The sequence below is a fragment of the Furipterus horrens genome, unplaced genomic scaffold (assembly GCF_987537825.1).
Source record: "Furipterus horrens unplaced genomic scaffold, mFurHor1.1.pri manual_scaffold_6, whole genome shotgun sequence".
Taxonomy (NCBI): domain Eukaryota; kingdom Metazoa; phylum Chordata; class Mammalia; order Chiroptera; family Furipteridae; genus Furipterus; species Furipterus horrens.
Window position 1 is genome coordinate 110,657,960 of NW_028327176.1, and position 23,129 is coordinate 110,681,088.

The 23,129-nt window shown below is 40.6% G+C and overlaps 1 protein-coding gene across 1 annotated transcript in view; it reads right to left on the reverse strand.

The window, feature by feature from the left end:
* The window catches only part of KHDRBS2 (KH RNA binding domain containing, signal transduction associated 2), a 571,359-nt gene extending 549,618 nt beyond the window's left edge, over positions 1–21,741 (reverse strand). The window contains exon 1 of the mRNA XM_090280495.1: positions 21,451–21,741. Coding sequence (XP_090136621.1) covers positions 21,451–21,541 — 91 coding nt within the window. The 5' untranslated portion in view covers positions 21,542–21,741. The remainder of the gene's footprint in view (positions 1–21,450) is intronic.
* Between the last annotated feature and the right edge of the window lie 1,388 nt (positions 21,742–23,129).

Below are 23,129 nucleotides of genomic sequence, written 5' to 3' on the forward strand. Positions count from 1 at the left end.
TTCTCAGGTTTTACTAGATACCACTACCGTTCATAGACACAAATATCTTGCTTCTTTATTGGCAGAATGCTGTCTTGTCAGAATCAGTAAACACCAAGAATAACTAGTCTTCTCCTCAGTTACAATAAGAAAAGTGTGCTCATATTTTCTTCACATATTATATTCAAAATTGTGCGAGAAAGATAAAAAGTTCATATACCAATATATAATTTTAAAGCATAGTATAAACATATGTCATGCTTAATAATTCTAAAGTAGTCATTTTTCCCTTTTACAATGGAACAGACATACAAATGGTCAATATTTAAGGTAGTTCACAAATACTACTTAAACACTATGATTTTTATTTTTTCTTTATTTTGATTAAATACTATACATTCATGGTGTTTACACTATATTTCTGAATACTTGAAATATGACAGCGAACAAAGAAAAAGCACTTCCAGCAAATGATGCTGGAACAAGCAAATATTCAAATTCAAAAATAAAAATAAAAACTTTACATAAAAATTACATCTAGATAGGTTATAGACCTATATTTAAAAGCGAAAGCCATAAAACCTCTAGAGGAAAATTTTGAGAAAAACTTTGTGACCTTGAAGGAGGCAAAGATTTCCTAGAGAGGATACGAACACAATTAAGTATAAAGAAAAACCAATAAGTTAGAACTTAGAATAAATAGCTTCTATTTTTCAAAATACACTTGAGAAAATTAAAAGCTAAGCTAGATATTGGGAGAAAAAAATTGCAGTACATATACTTAAAAAATGCAAATTCAGAATAAACAAATAACTCTGATAACAATAAAAAGACCAACAATCCAATTAAAAATCTGTCAACATTCTAACCAATCATTCAAATAAGAAAATAGATACAAATGGCCAAAAAATAACACATGGAAACATGCTCAACATCATTAATCACCAAGGAAATGCAAATTAAAACCACAGTGTTACCATTTGAAATCACTAAAATACCTGTTGTTAAAAAGACTGAGAACTTTGAATGTGGGCAAGGAAGTAAACTACCAAAGTTTTAAAACTATTTGGCCATCACATGTAATAAAAAGGTTAACCATATATACATACTCTAAGACCCAGCAATTAAAGAGAGCATACGTCCACGATAACCTCGTACACGGACATTCATAGCAGCTAATTTGTAATAAGCTAACACTGAAAATAGCTGAGATGGCCATCGACAAGAAAGTGGATAAACAAATCGTGACATGTTTATACAATGGAACACTACTCAGCAGGAAAAATAGTAATAAACTATTGATAAATGCAACAACATGAGTGACTTTCAAAAACATATTGAACTAAAGAAAAAGAAAGAGTATCTAGTCAATCATTCCATTGATACAATGTTGAAGGACAGCCAAAGTGATCTGTGATAGAAACCAGATCAGTGGTTGCCACAGGAAATACAGATTAAGGAGAAGAGGGTATAAGGAAATCTGAGCGAATGGAAATGTTCTCTATCTTGCCAAGACTACTGCTTGCACAGATTATACAATTATCAAAACTCATCAAATTGTATACCAAAAAACTACATTTAATTTCTCAAAAATTTGCCTCCATTTTTTAAAGTAAGAAAATCAGACAAAGTGGAGGAAAAAAGGAATTTTCATTCATTTCTGCCATAAATACTGTACATATATTAGAATGGGATTCATGAGATGCTTGATTGATCTATGAGGCATTTTGACAAGAGCATATATCATAGATAACAAAACAAAGGCTCAATGAGATTTAGAAGTTTGCCCAGTCACAAAGCAATCAAGTAGCAGATCTGGGCTTCAAATACTAGTATTTTGACTTTACTTACCATATTATTTCTACTATAAAAGAAGCTCTCATTTTTTACCACAATCCAAAATAAGAAATACTGCCCTACACATACACACACAAATGTTTCATAAAATGGTGTTTAATCCTAAAATAGATAATTAAAATTTTGCAGAAGCACATGTCTTCTTTCAGATCCAATGAGGTCATTATTTCCTCCAGTCCTAATACAAACCTAAGAAAGATAATACACACATCTTTTCACACAATAATGCTACTCTGTATGAAGAAATGGTTATATTATAAGTTTTAAGGATCTATACTTCCAACAGATGCAGTCACCCATCTCATGTTCACTGTGGATCATAGCTTCTCAATCAGAATAAAGGAAGTAAATATCTATATTGATTGTAAAATCACAAGTTAAAGGGGAAAACATATCAGGAATGTTGTAGTGGTCAACAGAGTCACACGTGCCAACCAATCAGTAAGAACTGTCAAAGATACAGACTTCCAGCCAGGATGGAGGCATAGACAGACACGCTGCATCTCCCTCCACGACTAAGAAGAATACAACTATCTCAAAACTGGAAAAAACCATAAGTTCCAGAAAATCAAATTTAATGGAAGCCCAGCAAACAAAGATATAAAGAAGAAATACTCATCCAGACAGGTAGGAGGGGCAGAACCAGGGGCTGAGAGGATACATTGTGGTGGCAGCAGCAGCAGCGGTGGCAGCGATAGATCGGCAGAAAGTGCGGTCACATATTTAAAAAGTCAGGAGGGACACCTGGGGAGCATTCCCAACTGCTCACCAGACCTAGCAGCTCACGGTCCCAGCACCAGGGAAAATCAAGCCTCATTGCTTCTGACTATGCAGACCAGTCGGGGTTGGGGCGGAGGAAGAAACTTCGAGTATCTCAGCAGAGTCTGCTTCTTTAAAGGGCCCCACAGACCTAGAACATCCACAGACCCCCCCACTCTGGAAACAACGGCCAGGGCAGCAGCTAGAGGGGTGCCAGTCCGGTGTGGAAATGGGAGAGGTGCCTGAAAAAGGAGCGAGTGCTAGGCAGGTGTCATTGTTCCCTCTCCGACTCCTCCCCAACATACAGCACCACAATGTGGTGAAACAGGTTGTCAGTCACTGATGAATCCCTAAGGCTCCGCCCCTTACAATGTAACAGGAGCAACAGCTCTACCTGGGACACGGAGGCAAACAAACATAGAAGCCTGTCAGAATGAGGAGACAAAGAAATATGGCCCAAAAGGGGGACTGGTTCAAGGTTCCAGTGGGAGAATTAAGCAATGAGGAGACAGCCAACCTAACAGATGAGGAGATAGACAACATAACAGATGCAGAATTCAAAACACTGGGGATAAAGATGCTCACAGGCTTGACAGATATGCTTGAGTACAGCAAACGCATAAGAGAAGAAGTGAAGGCTATGCTAAGTGAAACGAAGGAAAATCCACACAAAACCAATGGTGAAGGAGATGGACATACAGGTCCGGGAAGCATGGAGGGTCCCGAGCAAGCTGGACCCAGAGGGGACCATCAGGACACATCATGATTGAGATGCTAAGGTGAAAGATAAAGAGAGAGTCCTGGGGGCAGCAAGAGAGAGGCAGAGAGTTGCCTACAGGGGGGCGCCTGTAGGACTATCAGCTGATTTCTCAGAGGACACTTTGCAGGCAGGTAGGGACTGACAAGTAGTATTCAATGTGATGAAAGGCAACCTGCAACCAGGACTACTCTATCCAGCAAGGCTATCATTTGGAATGGAAGGGCAGATGAAATGATTTCCAGACAAGGTAAAGCTAAAGGAGTTCATAATCGTCGTCGTCGTCGTCGTCGTCGTCGTCGGCAGCCGTCCGTCTCGAGAGACGATGGCGTAGCTTCCTGAGAGTCTATCTGCACCGCCGAGAATGGCTGTGCAGTCCAATTCGGGAGTGACAATCCCTGCCGCACTTGGTACAGGTGAAGGCAGATGGCTGTTGTTGCTGCTGCTGACGCTGCTTCCGCCTCGATCTTTTCTGGACCGCCTCCTCGTTGCGCGCAGCCTCCGCGCCTGACGTACCTTGCCTGACCGCGAGCCTCCAGGCTAGGCGGTCGTCTGCTTGAACTTCCCATGTGTTGAGATTGATGGAGCATTGTGTCATGTCCTTTTTGCAGATGTCTTTGAACCGCAGTTTTGGGCGCCCTGTCATCCTCTTGCCTTCTGCTAGCTCGCCGTAGAGGAGGTCTTTGGGGATACGGCCTGCATCCATTCTTTTGACATGGCCGAGCCACCTGAGGCGTCTCTCGCTAAGAACTGCATGCAAACTGCTCATATTGGCTCGCTTCAGCACCTCGGTGTTGGGGACCTTATCCTGCCAGGCGACATGCAGGACGCGTCGCAGGCACCTCATGTGGAAGCTGTTGAGTTTCCTTTCGTGCCTTGCGTAGGTGGTCCACGTCTCGCTGCCATAGAGGAGAGTGCTGAGTACGCAGGCTTGGTAGATGCGCAGTCTGGTTTTCTCAGTGAGGCTGGAATTGTTCCACGCTCGCCGGTTCAGTCTGGCCATAACTGTGGCTGCCCTGGCGATTCTCCGGTTGACCTCCAAGTCGACTGACAGAGAGCTCGAGATGGTGGACCCGAGGTAAGTGAAGTCGTTGACAACCTCCAGGGTGTATCCGTCGATGGTGATGCATGGGGGAGTCCCCGTGCCTTGAGCCATAACATTCGTCTTCGTCAGGCTGATGGCTAGTCCGAACTCCTTGCATGCATGGGAAAGGCAAGTGACTAGCTGCTGGAGTCCCTCTTCGGAGTGTGATGTCAAAGCTGCGTCGTCGGCGAAGAGCATCTCACGGATGAGCACCTCTTTGACTTTGGTCTTGGCTCGTAGACGGGCCAGGTTGTAGAGCTTGCCATCGGATCTGGTGTGAATGAAGACACCCTCGCTGCAGTCCTTAAAGGCGTATTGGAGGAGCATGGAGAAGAAGATTCCGAACAGCGTAGGCGCGAGGACGCAGCCCTGCTTTACTCCGCTGCTGACTGGGAAGGCCTCAGAGGTTGCGCCGTTGTAGGACACCGTGCTGTGCATGTTGTCGTGAAAGGACATGACCACAGCAAGCAGATGTGGTGGACAGCCAATCTTCCGTAGCAAGCTGAAGAGTCCACTTCGACTGACCAGATCAGAGAAGGAAAACTCTGACTCCAAAAAACCTCCGCTGCCTTGCGGCATACCTCTTCAGGGGAAAGGCTAAGGGAGTAAACCCCGACAGAAAATCCGGAGCCGGAGTCCCTAAGGCGGTTTGACATTGTAGTCAACACTGGCAACTCCTGCGGCGCACCTGAAGTCAAGCTGTATTGACTTTGTCTTTCTCTTGGACCCTTCAACTGCGAAGAGAGGGGGGGTCTGCTGCATGGGCAACAGCGGACCCTCCATATCACCCTGCCCAGGCTCTGTAGCTTCAGTTTCACTTGAGAGGACACTCCAGCGTCATCGCAAGATGTCGACTCAACACGGGAGGAGACAGACACCGGTTATAAGCTCATCCGATTGGCGAAGGAAACGAGTGCCAGGGGTCTCCTCTGACGGTGGGAGAGGTCATCGCACCTCACTGGACAGCTACCGTCTCGCCATGGCTCGCCTGCCCCACTGGGTGCATGGGGATCAGAGAGGCGCCTCTCGAAAAGTGGGTCACAAAACACCCGCACCAGTTAATTCCAAGCAAACAACAAGAAAGAAGCCTCCGGCTCTTCGCCTCGCTAGCTGGAACATCAGGACCATGTGCCCCGGACTTACTGCAGACCTTCCGTGGATCAAGGGTGCCAGGAAAACCGCCGTCATCGACAGGGAACTGGCACGACTAAACATCGACATTGCGGCTCTACAGGAGACCCGGTTGGCCGACAACAGAACTATCAGAGAAACCAACTACACCTTCTACTGGCAAGGGAAGTCTCCGGACCAACCAAGACAGCACGGTGTTGGGTTCGCTGTGAAGAACACGCTTGTTAACTCCATAGAGCCACCCACAGGAGGCACAGAGAGATTACTTACCCTCCGATTGTCAACAACTTTCGGCCCAGTCAGCATTCTTAGCGCGTATGCCCCAACCCTCTGCGCCACCACCGAAGAGAAAGAACAGTTCTACCATGCACTGGACGAAGCGTTATCCAAGATTCCCAGAAGTAACACTCTCTATCTCCTTGGAGACTTCAACGCAAGAGTAGGAGCCGACCACATGGCCTGGCCCACCTGCCTTGGAAACTTTGGGAGAGGAAAGATCAATGAGAATGGTCAGCGACTGCTTGAGCTTTTGTGTCACCACGGCCTGTGCGTGACAAACACATTCTTCAAGTGCAAAGAGATCCACCAGGTGTCATGGAGGCACCCCCGCTCCCGTCATTGGCACCAGCTTGACCTCGTCATCACCAGAAGAACGGATATTGGCAGCACCCTCCTCACCCGCAGCTACCACAGTGCAGACTGCGACACGGACCATGCCCTCGTGGTAAGCAAGGTGCGCATAATGCCGAAGAGGTTGCACCACTCCAAGATGAAGGGTCACCCACGCATCAACACCAGTTGTGCCAGCAACCCAGTTAAGACCCAGCAATTCATCAACAAGATGGAAGATGCACTCGGCGAGGGAGTGGCGGCAGATGACATTATCGAATCCAATTGGCCACGTCTCCGCGACGCCATATACAACTCCGCCATTATTGCTTACGGGAAGAAAGAGCGGAAGAACGCTGACTGGTACGAGGCTCACTGGGAAGAAATGGAACCCGTGATTGAGGCTAAGAGGAAGGCCCTACTGGCTTACAAGGTCACGCCCACTCCCAGTACACTTCAAGCTCTACGGGCTGCCAGGAACAAAGTCCAGAAGACCGCCCGCCACTGTGCCAACACCTATTGGCTAAACCTGTGCAGAAGCATTCAGGAAGCCGCCGATATAGGCAACGCACGAGGAATGTATGAGGGTATCAAGAAGGCAACAGGCCCAATCCCCTCCAAGATCGCCCCCCTTAAGTCCAAGACAGGTGAGGTCATCACTGACCAGGAACAGCAAATGCGGCGGTGGACCGAGCACTACCTCGAGCTGTACGCAACGAAGAACACCGTAACAGACACTGCTCTTAACGCCATCCCAGACCTACCAGTCATGGAGGAGCTAGACACCCCACCTACTGCGGCAGAGCTCGGCAAAGCCATCGACCGCCTCGCTTGCGGGAAAGCACCAGGAAGTGACGGAATCCCTCCAGAAATCCTAAAGAGCGGGAAACCAGTCCTGCTACAGCCGCTCCACCATCTACTCTGTCTCTGCTGGAAGGAGGGTTACATCCCCCAGGATATGAGAGACGCCAACATTATCACCATGTACAAGAACAAAGGAGACCGCAGCGACTGCAACAACTACCGGGGCATCTCTCTCCTCAGCGTCGTTGGCAAAGTATTCGCCCGGGTCGCTCTTGCCCGCCTGCAGACCCTTGCTTCCCGCGTCTACCCAGAGTCCCAGTGTGGCTTCAGAGCTGGCCGCTCAACAGTGGACATGATCTTCTCCCTACGCCAGCTGCAGGAGAAGTGTCACGAGCAGCATAAACCACTCTACCTCGCCTTTATTGACCTCACGAAGGCGTTTGATCTGGTCAGTTCATAATCACCAAGCCATTATTATATGAAATGTCAAAGGGACTTAATTAAGAAAAAGAAGATCAAAACTATGAACACTAAAATGACAACAAACTCACAACTATCAACAACTGAATCTAAAAAATAAAAACAAAATCCAACTAAGAAACCAGAATAGGAACAGAATCCTAGATATGGGGATCATTTGGAGGGTTATCAGCTGGAAGGGGGGAGGGGGAGAAGTGGGGTTATGGTACAGGGACTAAGAAGCATAATCGATTGGTACAAAATAGACAGGGAAAGTTAAGAATAATATAGGAAAGGGTGAAGCCAAAGAACTTACATGCCCAACCCATGGATATGAACTAAAGGGGGTGGGATTGCTGGAGGGAAGGGGGTACTGGACAAAGGGGAGCAAAGGGGGGAAATTGGAACTACTGTAACAACATAATCAAATATAATCAAAATGTACTTTAAAAAAACTGTCAAAGAAAAACGTATGCTCAGAAGTTCAAAGATAGTCTTAGAAAAAGGATAGGGGTTAACTTTATAATTTTATAAGTGTATGATATAAGGTGTAGTTTTGTATAACAATGTTCCATGAAAGTTAGCAAGGTAGAAGCAGAAGGGATGGAGACCAGAGATGATAGTGCAGCCTAGGAATTGCATTGTAAGTTAAAGTGGACAAATGCAACAATATGTGGCTGTCATTATCTTGTTAGTTTAGAACTAATAGTGACCTGATTTTAAATATAAGGAAAAGAGGAATATAGAGGTTAAAGTAACTCACCCAAAATAATACAGAATTTAATTACAGAAAAATAAATTGGAAACTTGGGAGTCCAGTTTCCATGGTTATGCTGTTAACCACTGCCCTTAAATACCATCTCATTCTACTATCACCTTATAAAGGTTAAACCATAAAAACTGCTGTTTTTAGATAAAAGTTATTAAATATTATCAATTTCATACTGTTGGATCAATTATATACTCCTAGCTCTCCTTCTCTACAAAGTCAAAGTTCTTGTAAGACTTTTCAAACCTCATTCTCATATGGTCTTGTAATTAACTATTTACCTCAGGAAATTTGAGATTTTTCTCTAACTTCTCTCTCAATTTGCTCTTTGTTGCCAAATCCATTAGACATTTTTAATCTTTTTCTCACTTGGCCCATCTACAGCACTTGAAAATATTAACCAGATCCTTCATGTTTCAAACATCCTATTTACTTGACACTGAACACACATGATCTTTCCTACCTACATTCTAGAAAACTGTTTTTAGTCAACTTTGCAGACCACTTTTCTTCTGCCTTTCACTTAACTGCTGATGCCCCTCAGGGTTTTATCCTAAATCTCCTTCTTGTTTCTCTCCATATGCTCTTCCTGGGTGAACTCTTCTCCCAAGGTCAAGTATCACCTACCTGCTAATGAAACCTAAACCATTATCTGTAGCACAGACCTTTCTACAAATCCAACTCTCCACCTGTCTTTTTACCTCAACACCCCACATGGCTTTCAATGTATATCCAGCTGAACTCAGCATTAGTCACCTTTTAATCTTGTCTCAGTAACTGACACCACCATTATACCAATTACCAAGAGCATCCTAGACAATAGTCTTCTCTATCCTTTATTTTCCATCCTCTCTATCCAATATGACTTTTTATACTTCACATGCTAAATTTCTATTATTTCTCTCCACTTTTTCCCATCTGCACTCTAATTATTTAAATTCATGTCACCTCAAATTCTCTCCTGTATTGCTATCTGATGGTTTGCCCAGACCTTATTATCTGTCAAATCCTTCCCCAGCAGTGTAGCTACATTATGCTTTAAATGAAATTCTGGTATCAAATTGCCCTCTTTTAATACCTTTTAATGATTTACCATTGCTTTTGGCATAAAATTCAAACTTTTTAACAGAAGTGACAAGATATGTGTGATAAGCATCTACCATCCTCTTCAGACTCACTTACTCTTGATGCTTTCTCTTTTACTGTATTTTTCAAACACATTTAATCTTCTGGGTTCCTGCACCCAAAAGTGTGTGTGAGGGGGTCCCAAACAATGGGAAGCCAATTCTCAGACACCAGCAGGATGTCCAAGAAGTCAATTGGATTCTGATACTATCTACCTGGGGACAGCAAAAGATTCCATAGGTAAAGGATTCAGTTCTATAAGCCTGCCCCCATGACCCACTTTAGAAGCCATTGTAAACCAAGGTTGTCACCTGTGCTTCTGACTGACCATCTAGAAACTGGGGTTTCCAAAGCACCTTCTTTTCACTTCAGAGGCCAATTACAAGCCTAGGTTTTTACCTGAAATTCTAACCAACTGGCTATTAAACTAGAAGCTCCACGACCTCCTCCTAGGGTTTCATTAATTTGCTAGAGCAGCTCACAGAACTCACAGAAATACCTTACTTATTAATTACCAGTTTATTATGAAGAATGTATCTCAGTAACATGAGATGAAAGAAATGCATGCAGTGGGGACTGGGGGGTGGGGGGTGGGGAGGAAACACAGAGCTTCCGTGCTCTGCACTTTCAACTCTTCCCACCCAAAACTTCATGTGTTCCACAAACTGAGAAAATGTCTGAACCCAGGCCTTTGAGGTTTTCATAGGGTTCTTCATTACATAGGCATGCTTGATTAAACTATTTGGTCATCGGCCTTCCTGGAGGTTGGGGAAGTGGGACTGAAAGTTACAATCCTCTAATTACATGGCTGGTCCTCCTGGCAACTAGCCCCCATCCTTAGGTGGGGTATAAAAGCCACATCATTAACATAAAAAGACACCTTATAGCTCCCAGCATGTAGGAAGCTCCAAGGGTTTTAGGGGTTCTGTGCCAGAAACAGGGAAGTAGACCAAATATATATATATATATATATATATATATATATATATATATATATATATATATATATATAATATCGTCGTCGGCAGCCGTCCGTCTCGAGAGACGATGGTGTAGCTTCTTAAGAGTCTATCTGCACCGCCGAGAATGGTTATGCAGTCCGACTCGGGAGTGACACGGTATCTGTCTCCTCCCGTGTTGAATCGACATCTTGCGATGATGCTGGAGTGTCCTCTCCAGTGAAGCTGAAGCTACAGAGCCTGGGCAGGGTGATATGGAGGGTCTGCTGTTGCCCATGCAGCAGACCCCCCCTCTCTTCGCAGCTGAAGGGTCCAAGGGAAAGACGGAGTCAATACAGCTTGGCTTCAGGTGCGCCGCAGGAGTTGCCGGTGTTGACTACAACGTCAAACCGCCTTAGGGACTCCAGCTCCGGATTTTCTGTCGGGGTTTACTCCCTTAGCCTTTCCCCTGAAGAGGTATGCCGCAAGGCAGCGGAGGTTTTTTTGGAGTCAGAGTTTTCCTTCTCTGATGTGCCCTGACTGGAAGATCGAACCAGCGACACTTAGCTCGCAGGCCGACGCTCAATCCACTGAGCCAAACCAGCCAGGGACATATATATAATATATATATATATTTATTATAAATCACAAAATCACACTGAACTTCTAGCTATTTAAATAAATGTTCTCTTTTTGTTCAGGGTCTAGAGATGTTATTTGCTGTACCCATGTATAATTCTCCATAATTATAGCCCCTTCTTCACTCTCTCCTGGCCATATCCTACTTCTTTGTCAGATCTCAACTAACATGCCTCTTACTGTTGAAGCTCTCCATAATCTCTGTGACTTTTTTAGGTGCCCTACCGGGACCCTAAAAAATTTTCTATATTAATCCATTTTGGAGGTCTTATGAAAATTGTTTATTTAATTGACTGCAACTCCTTTCCCCTCCCGCTCAACCAAAATATAATTCTCAGCAATACAGAGCACAGATATTAAGAACTAACTGAACCAAGTCTGTACTGTTTCTCATTGACTACCTATATCTAGCATATGCTTCACAGACACACACACACACACACACACACACACACCCCTTTTATTCATTTTACTCAAAGGGAAACCATTTGGCTCATTGCAATTCACTTCAACTACTTACCATTTTATATAATTCCATTAAATGGCTTTTAATCATCATACTGCTTTATTCTACCATATTTTCCTTATATAGATATGATATAATTTCAAATCCTGCACTAATTTCAGAATACTAGCTTAATGCATAGCCATCTAACTTCCTGAAGTCCATTCCAAAACAATATCATTTAATAAAATGTCATCTTCCCTCAACACGTCAAATGTTCTTTCATCTCCACCATCGCGGACCCAAGGCAGTTCTTGTCCAGCAATCAGAAGAATATGCAAGGAGGCAAGGTTGGAATCGCTGACATTCCTTTATGCAGATATTACAGCATTCACACCCGCCCTCCGCCATGGGCATGCGCTGAACCACCAGCCAACGGTTCTCCCGCCGCTCACTGCAGAAACCTCGCCACTCACTGCACCAACCTCGCCGCTTGCCACCGGTGTGCTTCCGTGGGGGTTCTGCCTCTTATTAATACGTATAGACAAAGCCAGCTATTAGCCAAAATATGACATCAATGCTTATATAACTGTGGGTGCGCTGTGCATGCAAATCTAATTATTATGTCTAAGCAGACCTTGCCTGGGCATCCACAGCGAGGGAGCTGACAGATCTATTGTACTCATAGCCGCACAATTCCTTAAAGGCCCCTCTTCCATCAGACCTTGGAAAGATAAACAGGCAGCTTCTAGTTTTTGCATTACAAAAAGAAAAACTTAAGTTTCTAAAGACATGGATGCTCTTTAATTCAAAATATCAATAACTTAAATTTCTCCATTTATAATAGATGCATAAACATGTGATAAGAAATGCAATCCATCATTTATTCAGTTATCTACTGTCTCCTATTATACAATGAGTATATTGCTGCATATAAATAAAATATCTAAGAAAAATCAAATTCCTTAAACTTCCTGGAGAAAATTATTTTAAAGGACACAACAGACTGCAGTAACAGGTATTTAACTCTTCTAAAAGTTTTCTCAAAGTGAGATAATCTTAAACTAGTAAGATTCTTCAATATTTTTATGCCCTTTTTATTGGTGTTCTTTTACAGTTGTCCCAATTTTCCCCCATTGCTCTTTTCTGCATGCCCCCTCCGACTCCCACAGTCATTCCTCACCCTGTTGTCCATGTCCATGGGTCATTTATACTTGTTCCTTGACTAGATCCTTCCCCTTCTTTCTCCCTTTAGGTCTCTACCCCTTCCCTCTGGCAGTTGTCACTTTATTCCTTATTTCCATGTAACTGGTTCTATTTTGCTCGTTTGTTTGCTTTGTTCACTAGGTTCCTCTTACAGGTGAGACCATATGGTATTGTCTTTTGTTGCCTGGCTTATTTCACTAACCATAATACTCTCCAGTTCCTATATCTAGTTTCTGTACTTCTCATATTGAGATTATTTTTTTCTTAATTTATTTTTTATTGTTTTTCTATTATAGTTGTCCCATTTTCCCCCCATTGCTCTCCCCTACCCCACCTTTTTTAATGTTTCAATGTTTAATGGTTGCTCTTTTATACTCTTTCATATTGGACATTTACCTAACATCTAATTTATTGCTTAAAAAAACCAAATTGATTATGCTACCCTCTAATCTGCCTCTTTTTCTTTCCCATAAAATAGATATAAGAGTAGCTGTCTTTTTAGGTATAATGCAAGGACCTGAGTCAGAATGTATATTCAATTAAAATAGTTATTACTTTCTTCTAAAAATTAACAAAAGTTTTCTCCTCCATCCTCTTTATTGAATTTCTGCCACAGAGGCTCCCTCTCCTAGGTTGTAGTTAGGATGCATCATTTTCTGATATATAATTCTATGAAGGTGCAAAAAATATCTACACTCTGGAAAAAACACATTCATTTTGCTTTTCTATTAGAAAAGTAAAATCTAATTTTTAATGTTTTAAATAAAATGGGAATCAATTGTGCCATTTCTGTTAACAATGTAATAATACTGACCAATCTGTTTCAAAGTTATTAAATCCTAAAACCTCAGAACCTGTAGATGACATTTGAATCAAGCCATGTTGCCAAGTTCTCTGTTTCTGACCACATTTTAAAGAAAACTAACACTGCCCCAAGACATAAGAGAGAACCTACAGTTGTACTTTCTTCTTAGAAATGCAGCAAATGTAAGCAATTTTCTAAAAAACATGGGAAGAAAAATTGGGACAACTGTAATAGAACAATAATTTTAAAAAGAAATTAAAAACAAAAGAAAAATATCTCAGCAAATCACAGAAAGTTCTCCAATCCTTTTTCAGATAATAATTTTTTAGAAAAGAAAAAAAGAGGAAAAAGAAAAAGAAAAAAAGGAAAGCTTGGAATGTTTCTTGCCACCGCATCACAAAGCTCTCTTAGGAAAAAGGTCAGTATAAGACATATGGAAAAGTTAAGCTGTCTTGAAAATCCTTAACCCAATTTTGAACTTAGGTAAATTCCCCTGTTTATAAATGTACTTGCCTTTTACATAGTATACTTACTTAACAATATTGTGTAATAATTCATGCAATACTTACGTTCAGAAACATATTTCAGAATTTAGTGGTAACAACCATGCTGACCTCCTAGATATACTTTGCATACTAATATCAAGCCTTCCTTTAAAGCCTGACTCAAGTTGTGTCTCCCACGCAGAAGCAGGATGGTATAATGGTTTCACATGGTCTCTGGGGGAGAAAGCTGGGTTTCAGCTTTATAATTCGTTTGCTCTGTGACTTAAGATAAATTAACTTCTTCAATTCTTAATTTCCTCATTTGTCAAAGAAAATGCTAATAATGGTCTCATTGGACTGGTAGATGGATTAAGTGTGGTAATGTTTGCAAAGCATCTAGTACAGTGCCTGAGAAAGAATAATCTCACAACTAATGTTGACAACAATGAAAATGATGATGCTGCTGATGATGATGATGAATCTATGATTACCATTATGAACAAGTGTCATATCCTCCTCTGAATTCCCAGGAAAGCATCGATATATAAAATACAGCAGATCTTTCCATGCACTGTTAGTTTTATCTTATGTTGTACTGTTGAATCGCCCAGATTATTTAGAAACTAAGAAATAAAACATCTGATCATTCTTCATATACCAAAAGCACATATTGCAGACAGGTGTTACCAACACACACTCAAGGGCATGTATGCTCTAGTCAAACACAGTACAGTGTTAAGCCATCATCATTTATCTCCCAAACTGTATCTAAACTCTAGGGTTACAGTAAATGGCCTAAAACTGTGCTGTTTGGGTGTTCTTGAATGGTTTTTATCTCTCTCTGTAACAAAATCTTTTTGAAAGTAGAGTTCATGAGGAAAAAAGTAAGCAATGGAGGAAATGCTACAAATGATTTCTTTCCCACAATAGTTAATAATGACCGAGCAATACTGCTTGGCTAAGACTTCTCAAGCTTTTAACCAATTAAACATCAATCATTTCAGAATTCTCCACTTGAGAAAAAGAAGAAGTCATACAACAACATTGGTATTTGTGAAGATTAATTTGGGAGATCAGCTATTACCTAGTACTCATTTTTTAAAAGAAAATCTACTTCTACACCATGCTTATTTTAATGAAAGTCATCATTTTTTATTTAAAAAGGGAGCACATTTCAATCTATGACTATATTAAATCTTACACTACTATAGCTGTAAAAAACACTGGCATCAGAATATAATGCCAATTAAGATACATTTTTATAATATGTATTGAGACCATAAAAGATAAAATCAGGTGTTCAAACAAATAAGGGCATAAGAAAAGCTGGTGACTCAATAGACTTATTTCCATGGGTTTCTAAAAACTACCTCGAAAACTTCCTTCCCTTCTACAGATCCTAAGGGAACAAAAAGCTTCAATGTAAATTGTACACATCAACAGAAACTAGAAATAATGACCACACCTCACTTTGTTTGCACTCTCAGGTACCGTATCACAAAGTCTATTTGAAATTAGATAAAGTGAAAAGCAGGTGCCCATTATTAATATAGATTTATCCTAGTTGTGCTCATTCTTACATAACTCGTTAATGAAATATTAATGTACATGGCATAACATACATTCACAAGAAAATGTCATAAAGAAATAAATTAAGGCACAGAAACAAATGCAATGGGATATTATCATCAATAAGCCAAAGATTGGAAAGAAAAAGGCAGGCTAACTGGGTACCACAAGACCCAGGAACAGCATGGCAATAATTTTCCTAGTTTTTTTTTCATGCCTCATATATGCCACAGTGGGTACTGGGAAAGCTGGTAATCCATAAACATCAATAGAAGCAGATAAATAAATAAACAAACAAACAAACAAAAGGCTCAAGGAAAGACTCTCTGGCCAAAGAACTAGAAAACAGGCAACCTAGCAAAGCAGAAAACATTTAGCAACAAACATCCTTCTCCAGCTAAACAACACAGGAAAAAGAAAACAAAACAAAAGGTATCTCATGCTCACCCCTGTCAAGACAAATTAAATAGGGAACCTAGACTTCCAACCTCACCCAACTGTAAAGAGGCACTTCTTTCCCCTCTAGGTGAAATCAGAGAAGACCGAATGAGGAATAGGAACTTTGTTCCCATGTACAGTAAGAGGCCTCCTTCAGTGTCAATGGAGGTCATGTGGAGAACCTGGACTTCCATCCTATGAAGAGTACCAAGTGCCCCTTCTCCCTCCATGCCCAGGGGTTATCATAAATTTCATTCCTGTGGAACTTACAGCAGGCTCCAGCAGGAATGAACCCTCCCACTCCCCTTGGTGTCAGTGGTTGCCAGGTAGGGAGGAATAACAATGTGCTCCTCCTGTCCCTGGGTGGAGTGGTGTTAATGGATACCTGGAAGAGGGTCTGGACTTTCACCTCCACCTGGAAGTATTAGGGTGGTGTCCCCTCTCCCTCTGTGGGCCTGCTAAAAGAGAATAAAAAAGTGTGACATGGTCACACTTTAATTTTGAATGAATCACTCTGATAGCAGAGAAAAGCCAAAAAAACTGGAAGATCAACAGTCGAAAATGCAGCCAAGAGACCTGATAAGAGGTCAGAAAAAATTTATTGGATTTGGCAATTAGGAGATGATTCTACCACTAAGGCCACTGGTTTTATGATGAGAACACAGGTTATGCTGAAGAGTTTTGAAGAAGTAAATTGATAAATGAGGCAGCTTAGTATGGACTAATATTATCAAGAAGTTGAAAGAAATGAGGGAGGATAAATGTCAAGAAAGATGATTTTTATTTTTTAAGTTATTCAGATTGGAACATGTTTACAGGCTGCTACAAGAAAGAGTGGACATGGAGGAAGAAGTTGGAGATACTGAAGAAAGGATATAACTATAGAACAAGTCTGGAGTAAATGATGAGCATTAGGGTTAAGGATATGGGTGAACGAGTCAGCCTTGAGCAAAAAAGAAACATTTCATCTCCTGAGAATAAAAGGCTGTGGGAAGGAGTATGGGGGTTTTTCAGTGGAAGGAGGTTGAAGAGCACCAGAAAGTATATATCCATTTCCTCCCCAAAAAACTGAGGATGAAAATAGCTTTCAGGGTGGAAGCACATATAGATTTATGAAGAGGCCTCAGGAGGTTTAGAAATACCCTTAAAGACACTGGCCCAGAGTTAATCAAGCTCAAGTAAAACAATGACAAGTAACCATTGACTAAATGAACATGGTATTTTAAAAACTCTCATTGGAATCATTTTTCATAAGATAATTTATCTCATAGTTTGATTTATGAGTTCAAATTTCACTCAGCAGCAATACAAAAATAAGGCAGTGTTTATTTTCTTACAAAATGAAGCTTCAAGCTGAGGTCAAGCCCACAATGCCATTAAAATGTTAAGGAAAATCTTGAAAGCATCATCTCATATTTGTATAATTTCTGCTTATGCTTTTCTTATATATGAATGAAAATTCTATTTTTGTTTATATAAAATACTTCATATATTGTCAGAAACAGCATTTTTTAACCTTAGAAGAACCATGTCTGGTAGATGTTACTTTTCCTGTTTTACAGATAAAGAAATTGAGAATTAGAGAGGAAATTTCACAGTAGGAAGAAGTGTCACCAATCTATCCCAAGTGTTTTGTTTGCATAAGCAAAATTTCCTACAATATTGTACATGTCTTAATTATAGATCAAAGTTAAACTTTTAATTTAGTTTATCTGCCATTTTCTGTTCTTTTCTTTAAGAAACATAATAAGATTATCCCAAGTATATTGAGGAAGAGAAAAAGAGGCAAAGGCAAAGCCACATAAATACTACTTTTTATCAGAATCTGATTTTAGACATTATACCAATACCTTTCCTTCACTTAAGAACCAACCATGCTTTATGAAAAATATTTTAAGAAACACAACCTAAACTTTAAAATGATCCTTATTGAGAACCTAAATGTAGGTGAGTCACTTCAAATAAGTATTTGTAATAAATGTTAATCCCCATTTCTTGTGTGGTTTTAAAAACTCGTCAATATCTGCAGCATGGAGGCCAATCCTAGATGGATGGCCAAGCTTTTCACTGAAATTTGAAAAAAGCACCTCCAGTTTGTTGTTGTTGTTGTTGTTTAAAACAAACAAACTGTTGGGATATTGGCAATACTTGACTTCAACATATCATGAGTCTACCAAAACAATGATGAATCTATATATATTTGTGAAGAATTCAGGTTAGGAAGCCTTGCCAACCCAAAACAGTCTCAACTGAACAAGAATTTATTAATCCTCCTAAAGGTATAGAATCACCATAATTAAATCTATGAACTTGAACAGATCTATGCATGTCACAGGCAGCATGCTTGACTTCAAACAGGAATATTTCCATGCATATACATTTTTAGCCCCAAGCCTTAAGAACATAAATTTGTCCCCAGTGCCCAAAATAATGTATATGCCACAAATTACATTATAGTGCAATGAATGTATTATTAATCATTAATCTACGAAGAAATTTTTAAAAGTTTCAAAAATTTCAGCCATTGATTTTGGTGTTCTGAATACACAAACACCATTCCATTACATCAGCAGTAGTCCCAGACTTAATTAGAATTACAGAGAAACATATAGATTATCTAGTCGAACTCCTTAATTTGAGAGACAAGTTTACCATGATTCAGTTAAGGCAAAAGTGGAATTAAAACCCAGGTATCCAGGATTCACAGTTTAGTGCACTTCCCAGAAGTAGCAGATATATAAATAACCTCATCTAATTTCATTGGGCAAGCAAATTCAGAGGCTGAGTGGAACTTTGAGAATCATGCTGAGTTTGCTGTTTTATCATATTCAAAAGCACCTTCCACAACAAATAGATAAACAATAGTATTATCACAAGAAAATCATTATTTTAATTAACCAAACATACTAGGAGCATACTTCAAACCATATTATTCAAGATCTTTTTTAAGTAAAAGTCAAATACATAAAATGTTTGGGCTCTTCCATTAGCTTTCTTAGAATCATTCTTACTGAAAACAGCAGAAATGACTGAAATAAAACAAACCACCACAAAAATGACAAAATAACTAACAAACTAGTACTTTAAACCTCAGGGCCTTCACTTTTAAACAGAGCAGTCAATGCTGAGCATTAATTTGCATCTATCACCAATCAAAACAGCAAAATAAATCATTGTGAAAACTCATTGGTTTATATCACTACCCCTATAGATACTAGCTTCTGGAAAAAATCATTCTGAAGAACTGACTCATCTGGATCATTTTTATTACTCACTCAGTCTTGAGACTGTCTGCACAGTACTGACTGAAATGTACTTCCATGTGCACCTTCCTTCCAAATGAATATCTATGTCAGGTTTATTTATAGCCACTGCCTTCAATCAGTGCATTTCCAGGTATAAGAAATAAAATCACCTCAACAATACTCTCCTAGAGAGATATGAACTAAAACCTGCAAATCTTGATGAACAGCCTTTTAAAAAATAAGGAAAGATCTATAATGTAAGTGTACATTAATATTTATTGAAGATTCCAAAGCACACATACTTTATACTTTTTAATAAGCCTTTATAGACTCAAGTGCAATTAGCGAATTAATTTAAACATTATCTTTTACATATCTCTTTATAAACTGCAAAAGTACTATAATCACCTATTTCATTCTCTTTTCCTCATGATGATGTCTCTGAAATTTGGGCATCTCTCTTTGTTTCTTATTTAGATGCTTTTCTCTCTATTTAAGAGCTTTTTCTCCTAAGGCTTTACAAAAGCAGGACATACTTCCCCCTACTGGGAAAAAATTAAATTACAGGGAACCTCTGGGCATGTTGCTAAGTATCAAGAAATCAAGTTCCTGAGAAAGATAAAATGTTAAGGAACCAGGTGCATACACTGCTCTGTTTCATCAGCCACAGAATACTTTGTACTCTGTTAAGAGTTTCTCACATGCATTCCTGCAGCTTGGCAATTTTCAAAAGTACACTAACTTTCATTTAGTGAAAGATGAATTAATCATTGAGCCTACTGTCCCAGAAAGAACACCAATGAGCAGGTCAGAGAAAATGATGATTTTTTTTTTTCATTTAAAAGACATTAATAGCTAAATAAAGATACTCCTGGAAAAGTACACTGAAGTAAACAATTCTGAAGGCTTAGTTGCATTTTTAATTATTTTGAACAATCCTTAGCACTTAATCACTCATAACTTTTTGATACTCATTATTTTATGTAGTTACCTTTGTTTTCAATAACTTAGTTTAATTTTTTAATTGACTTTACTTTTCAACTTTAATTTCTACTTTTAATCAATAATCAAGAAATAAGCATAATTGCATTTTACTTTCCCAAATACTCTCCAAAACCAACTTGTTCCTGAAAAACAGTTTAGTTGTTTCAGAAGTTCTATATTTTTATTATAAAATTTTCTTAATTGTTTAGTATGCAAAAATGGAGAAAACTCTTTACACTTCATCGTTATTACAAGTAATCCATCAATAAAATATTTAAATAAATCTAATGCTTATTTGAATCACACACAGAAAATCAGAATTTTTCCTTCCATGTACAACTAAGTCTCAAAAAATAAAACATTTCTCTTAATGCTGAAGGACTGAAGAAGATGTAGCTGTCATTTTTAGTTTTACCATAGGTAAGTCTATAACAGCCTCAGCTACAAAATTGCATTATACTCATTTTGATGATGAAGCAATTCATTATTAATGAAGCACTCATAAAAAAAGTCTGAAGTTTTTTATTTTAAATGCATGTATAGATTACTACAGATACCATATCTTTAGAAGTTAGACGACATTATTTTTAAATAAATGGAATAATTTTGGTTAATATATCTGTCATAAAGTTTGTATGTGTGTTTAAATAACCTTCAAAGCCATGCAAAAGACAAAACACATATATTCTGGGAATGAAATCTCCTTTAACATTACAGGTACACAAAATAAAATGTGCACTTGGTAAAACAGCTGATCAATTGTGGTGTTCCCAGGGACCAGTAACTTGCAGAGTAAACCAGTTATCACACTTCAAATAAACTGATAAGCACTTTAGCCTCTGCCACATTCACAAACATAGAACATACTAGTTTAATCTAGGTTGATTCTAAGACTTTTCATAGGAAAGACTGTAATCAAACTAAAGGGTATCAACATCAATTCCCATATGCAGCAAAAAAAAAAAAAAAAAAAAATGCTAATATGTAGCAAGAAGCTCTTAGAATACTACACTGATCACCATTTACTTCCAAACTGATTTCCCTTCCCTTTGCGAAGTGAAAATAACACTGTAAACCGCGTTACACTTCATGGTTTCTCTACCAAAGATCCTAAGAGGTCACACATCACCACTGCTTTTAGATCTCCTAGCTTTGGTCTTCCCCAAATTAAAACATAGAGGAGAAGGAGCACTGCTGCCCGCTCTGAGGACAGGCTCTGTCCGCCCCGAGCTCTCAAGCCAGCATCTTCCGGGTGACAGTTTCTGCGAAGGAGACAGGCGTCCCTCCCCAACTTCACTCTAACCAAGCCGCGGGTGAGATGGGCTGCCGGAGGTATGTGCCCAGCTGCGGGGACAAGTCCTACCTTCCGCCAAAAGGCGCGATGCGTGCACAAAAGATGGATCCAGGCTATCTTTCTCTGCCATCAGCTCAGGCAAATATTTCTCTTCTTCCATAGCGCGGACTTCGGACAGTACACGGGCGAAGCGCAGGGTTCCGCTCGCTCGGACGCGGGGTCGCGGGGCAGCGCCTGGCTCCCGCGCTGCTCCGCCTACGCCGCGGCGAGGGTATCTCCGCGCGTCCTCACTGGCCCATGCACCGAGCACCTGCGACTCCCGCCGTCGGGCTGCGCTGCCCAGCGCCCACACCTGCCCGTCCCTTCCGTCTTCCCTCCCTAGCGCCGAGCCCCGCTCACACAAGCAGCCTTAACTGGAGAGGCGGGAACAGGATACGTCCCACCTCTGTCAACCATTCATTGGTGGTAGTGCCATGAGAGGCGGGGGCCATCGCGAAAACTTTGGGACCTCATTGGGCCGTGTCACACGTCGGATCGCCTGACTGGCAGGAGACAGCTGCAGAGGGGAGGGGAGCGCAGAAGGTGCAAACGCTTTCTTCTTGCAGCCCAAGCCTTCTCTGATTATTAAGCATGCCCAGTTGTGTGGAGTCCTGGGTCTTCAGCTGATGTGCGGAGTGGGGAGAGAGCGGGAAAAGCACCAGTTAAACAGAAGCTCAGGTCCAAGACGGCAGGGAAGATGGGGATGAGGAGTGAGTAGCTAAGGGGATGGACAGAACACTAGGGAAAGTCTCCGGGAGGTAGATGGAACTTCACCTGCGTCCCTAAGGCACAGTTGCCTCCTCTCTTGGGGTTCAGACGCACTCCGATGTGGGGGAATCACCAGCGCATCCGGTCTGGAAACATAATGAAGGCTGCATGTGATCGGCGACTCCTGTTTCCAATGAGCCTGACCTACATCTCGGGGACGCTGTAGCATGTTCATTGATAAACAAATAAAGAGGCTCCAAGGGGATATTGTTGTACAGCAACACGCTTCTAACATATAATCACTAGGGTATTGACTTACTTCTGATTTCACTCCTATCCTGCCTTTCCTAACCCCTATTAATGGGGCGGGTTCAGGGAGGGGGCTGTATTTTAAAACCAAAAAGCAACGCAATCAATTAGCCACAATTTGTGAAGAAATTGAGAAAACGTGGAAGAAGGAAGAGACTAGAAAATAGATAACCACAGTTGCTCTAATTTCGCCCTTTCTCCTTATTTTAGATGTGACAGCCTCTTTCACCAGGTGCTGTTGCTGAGCTAGTTTGTATCTATCCCACCTTTATTTAAGAACAGTTAAACCCTCCAGGTATCACCATTGGGGCCTGAAAATGCAGCTTGAATGTTTCAAATGTTAAAAAACCATTTTTCTTCAACAATCATTTTCTAATTTGACCTCTCCCCTGCCCAAAGAATGGGGTCTAACTTTCCTACTATAAAGCACGATGAAACTTTTCCAAGTTTTCTTACTGTATTCAATTTTTTTCTTTATTTCTTGAGATAAGAGTGGGAGATTATCTTTTACTTATATTATGTTTTACAGTTTTAACATGGCTTCACATCCATTATCTCAATTTTAACTCTGAAAAACATAGTACAAAAATTATTTTATGTTTTGTAGGTATGGAAATAAAGGCAGAGACAGAGAAGTTTACTGGCCCAGAAATAACAAACATTACTTTTTTTGACACCAGCCATTGTTCATC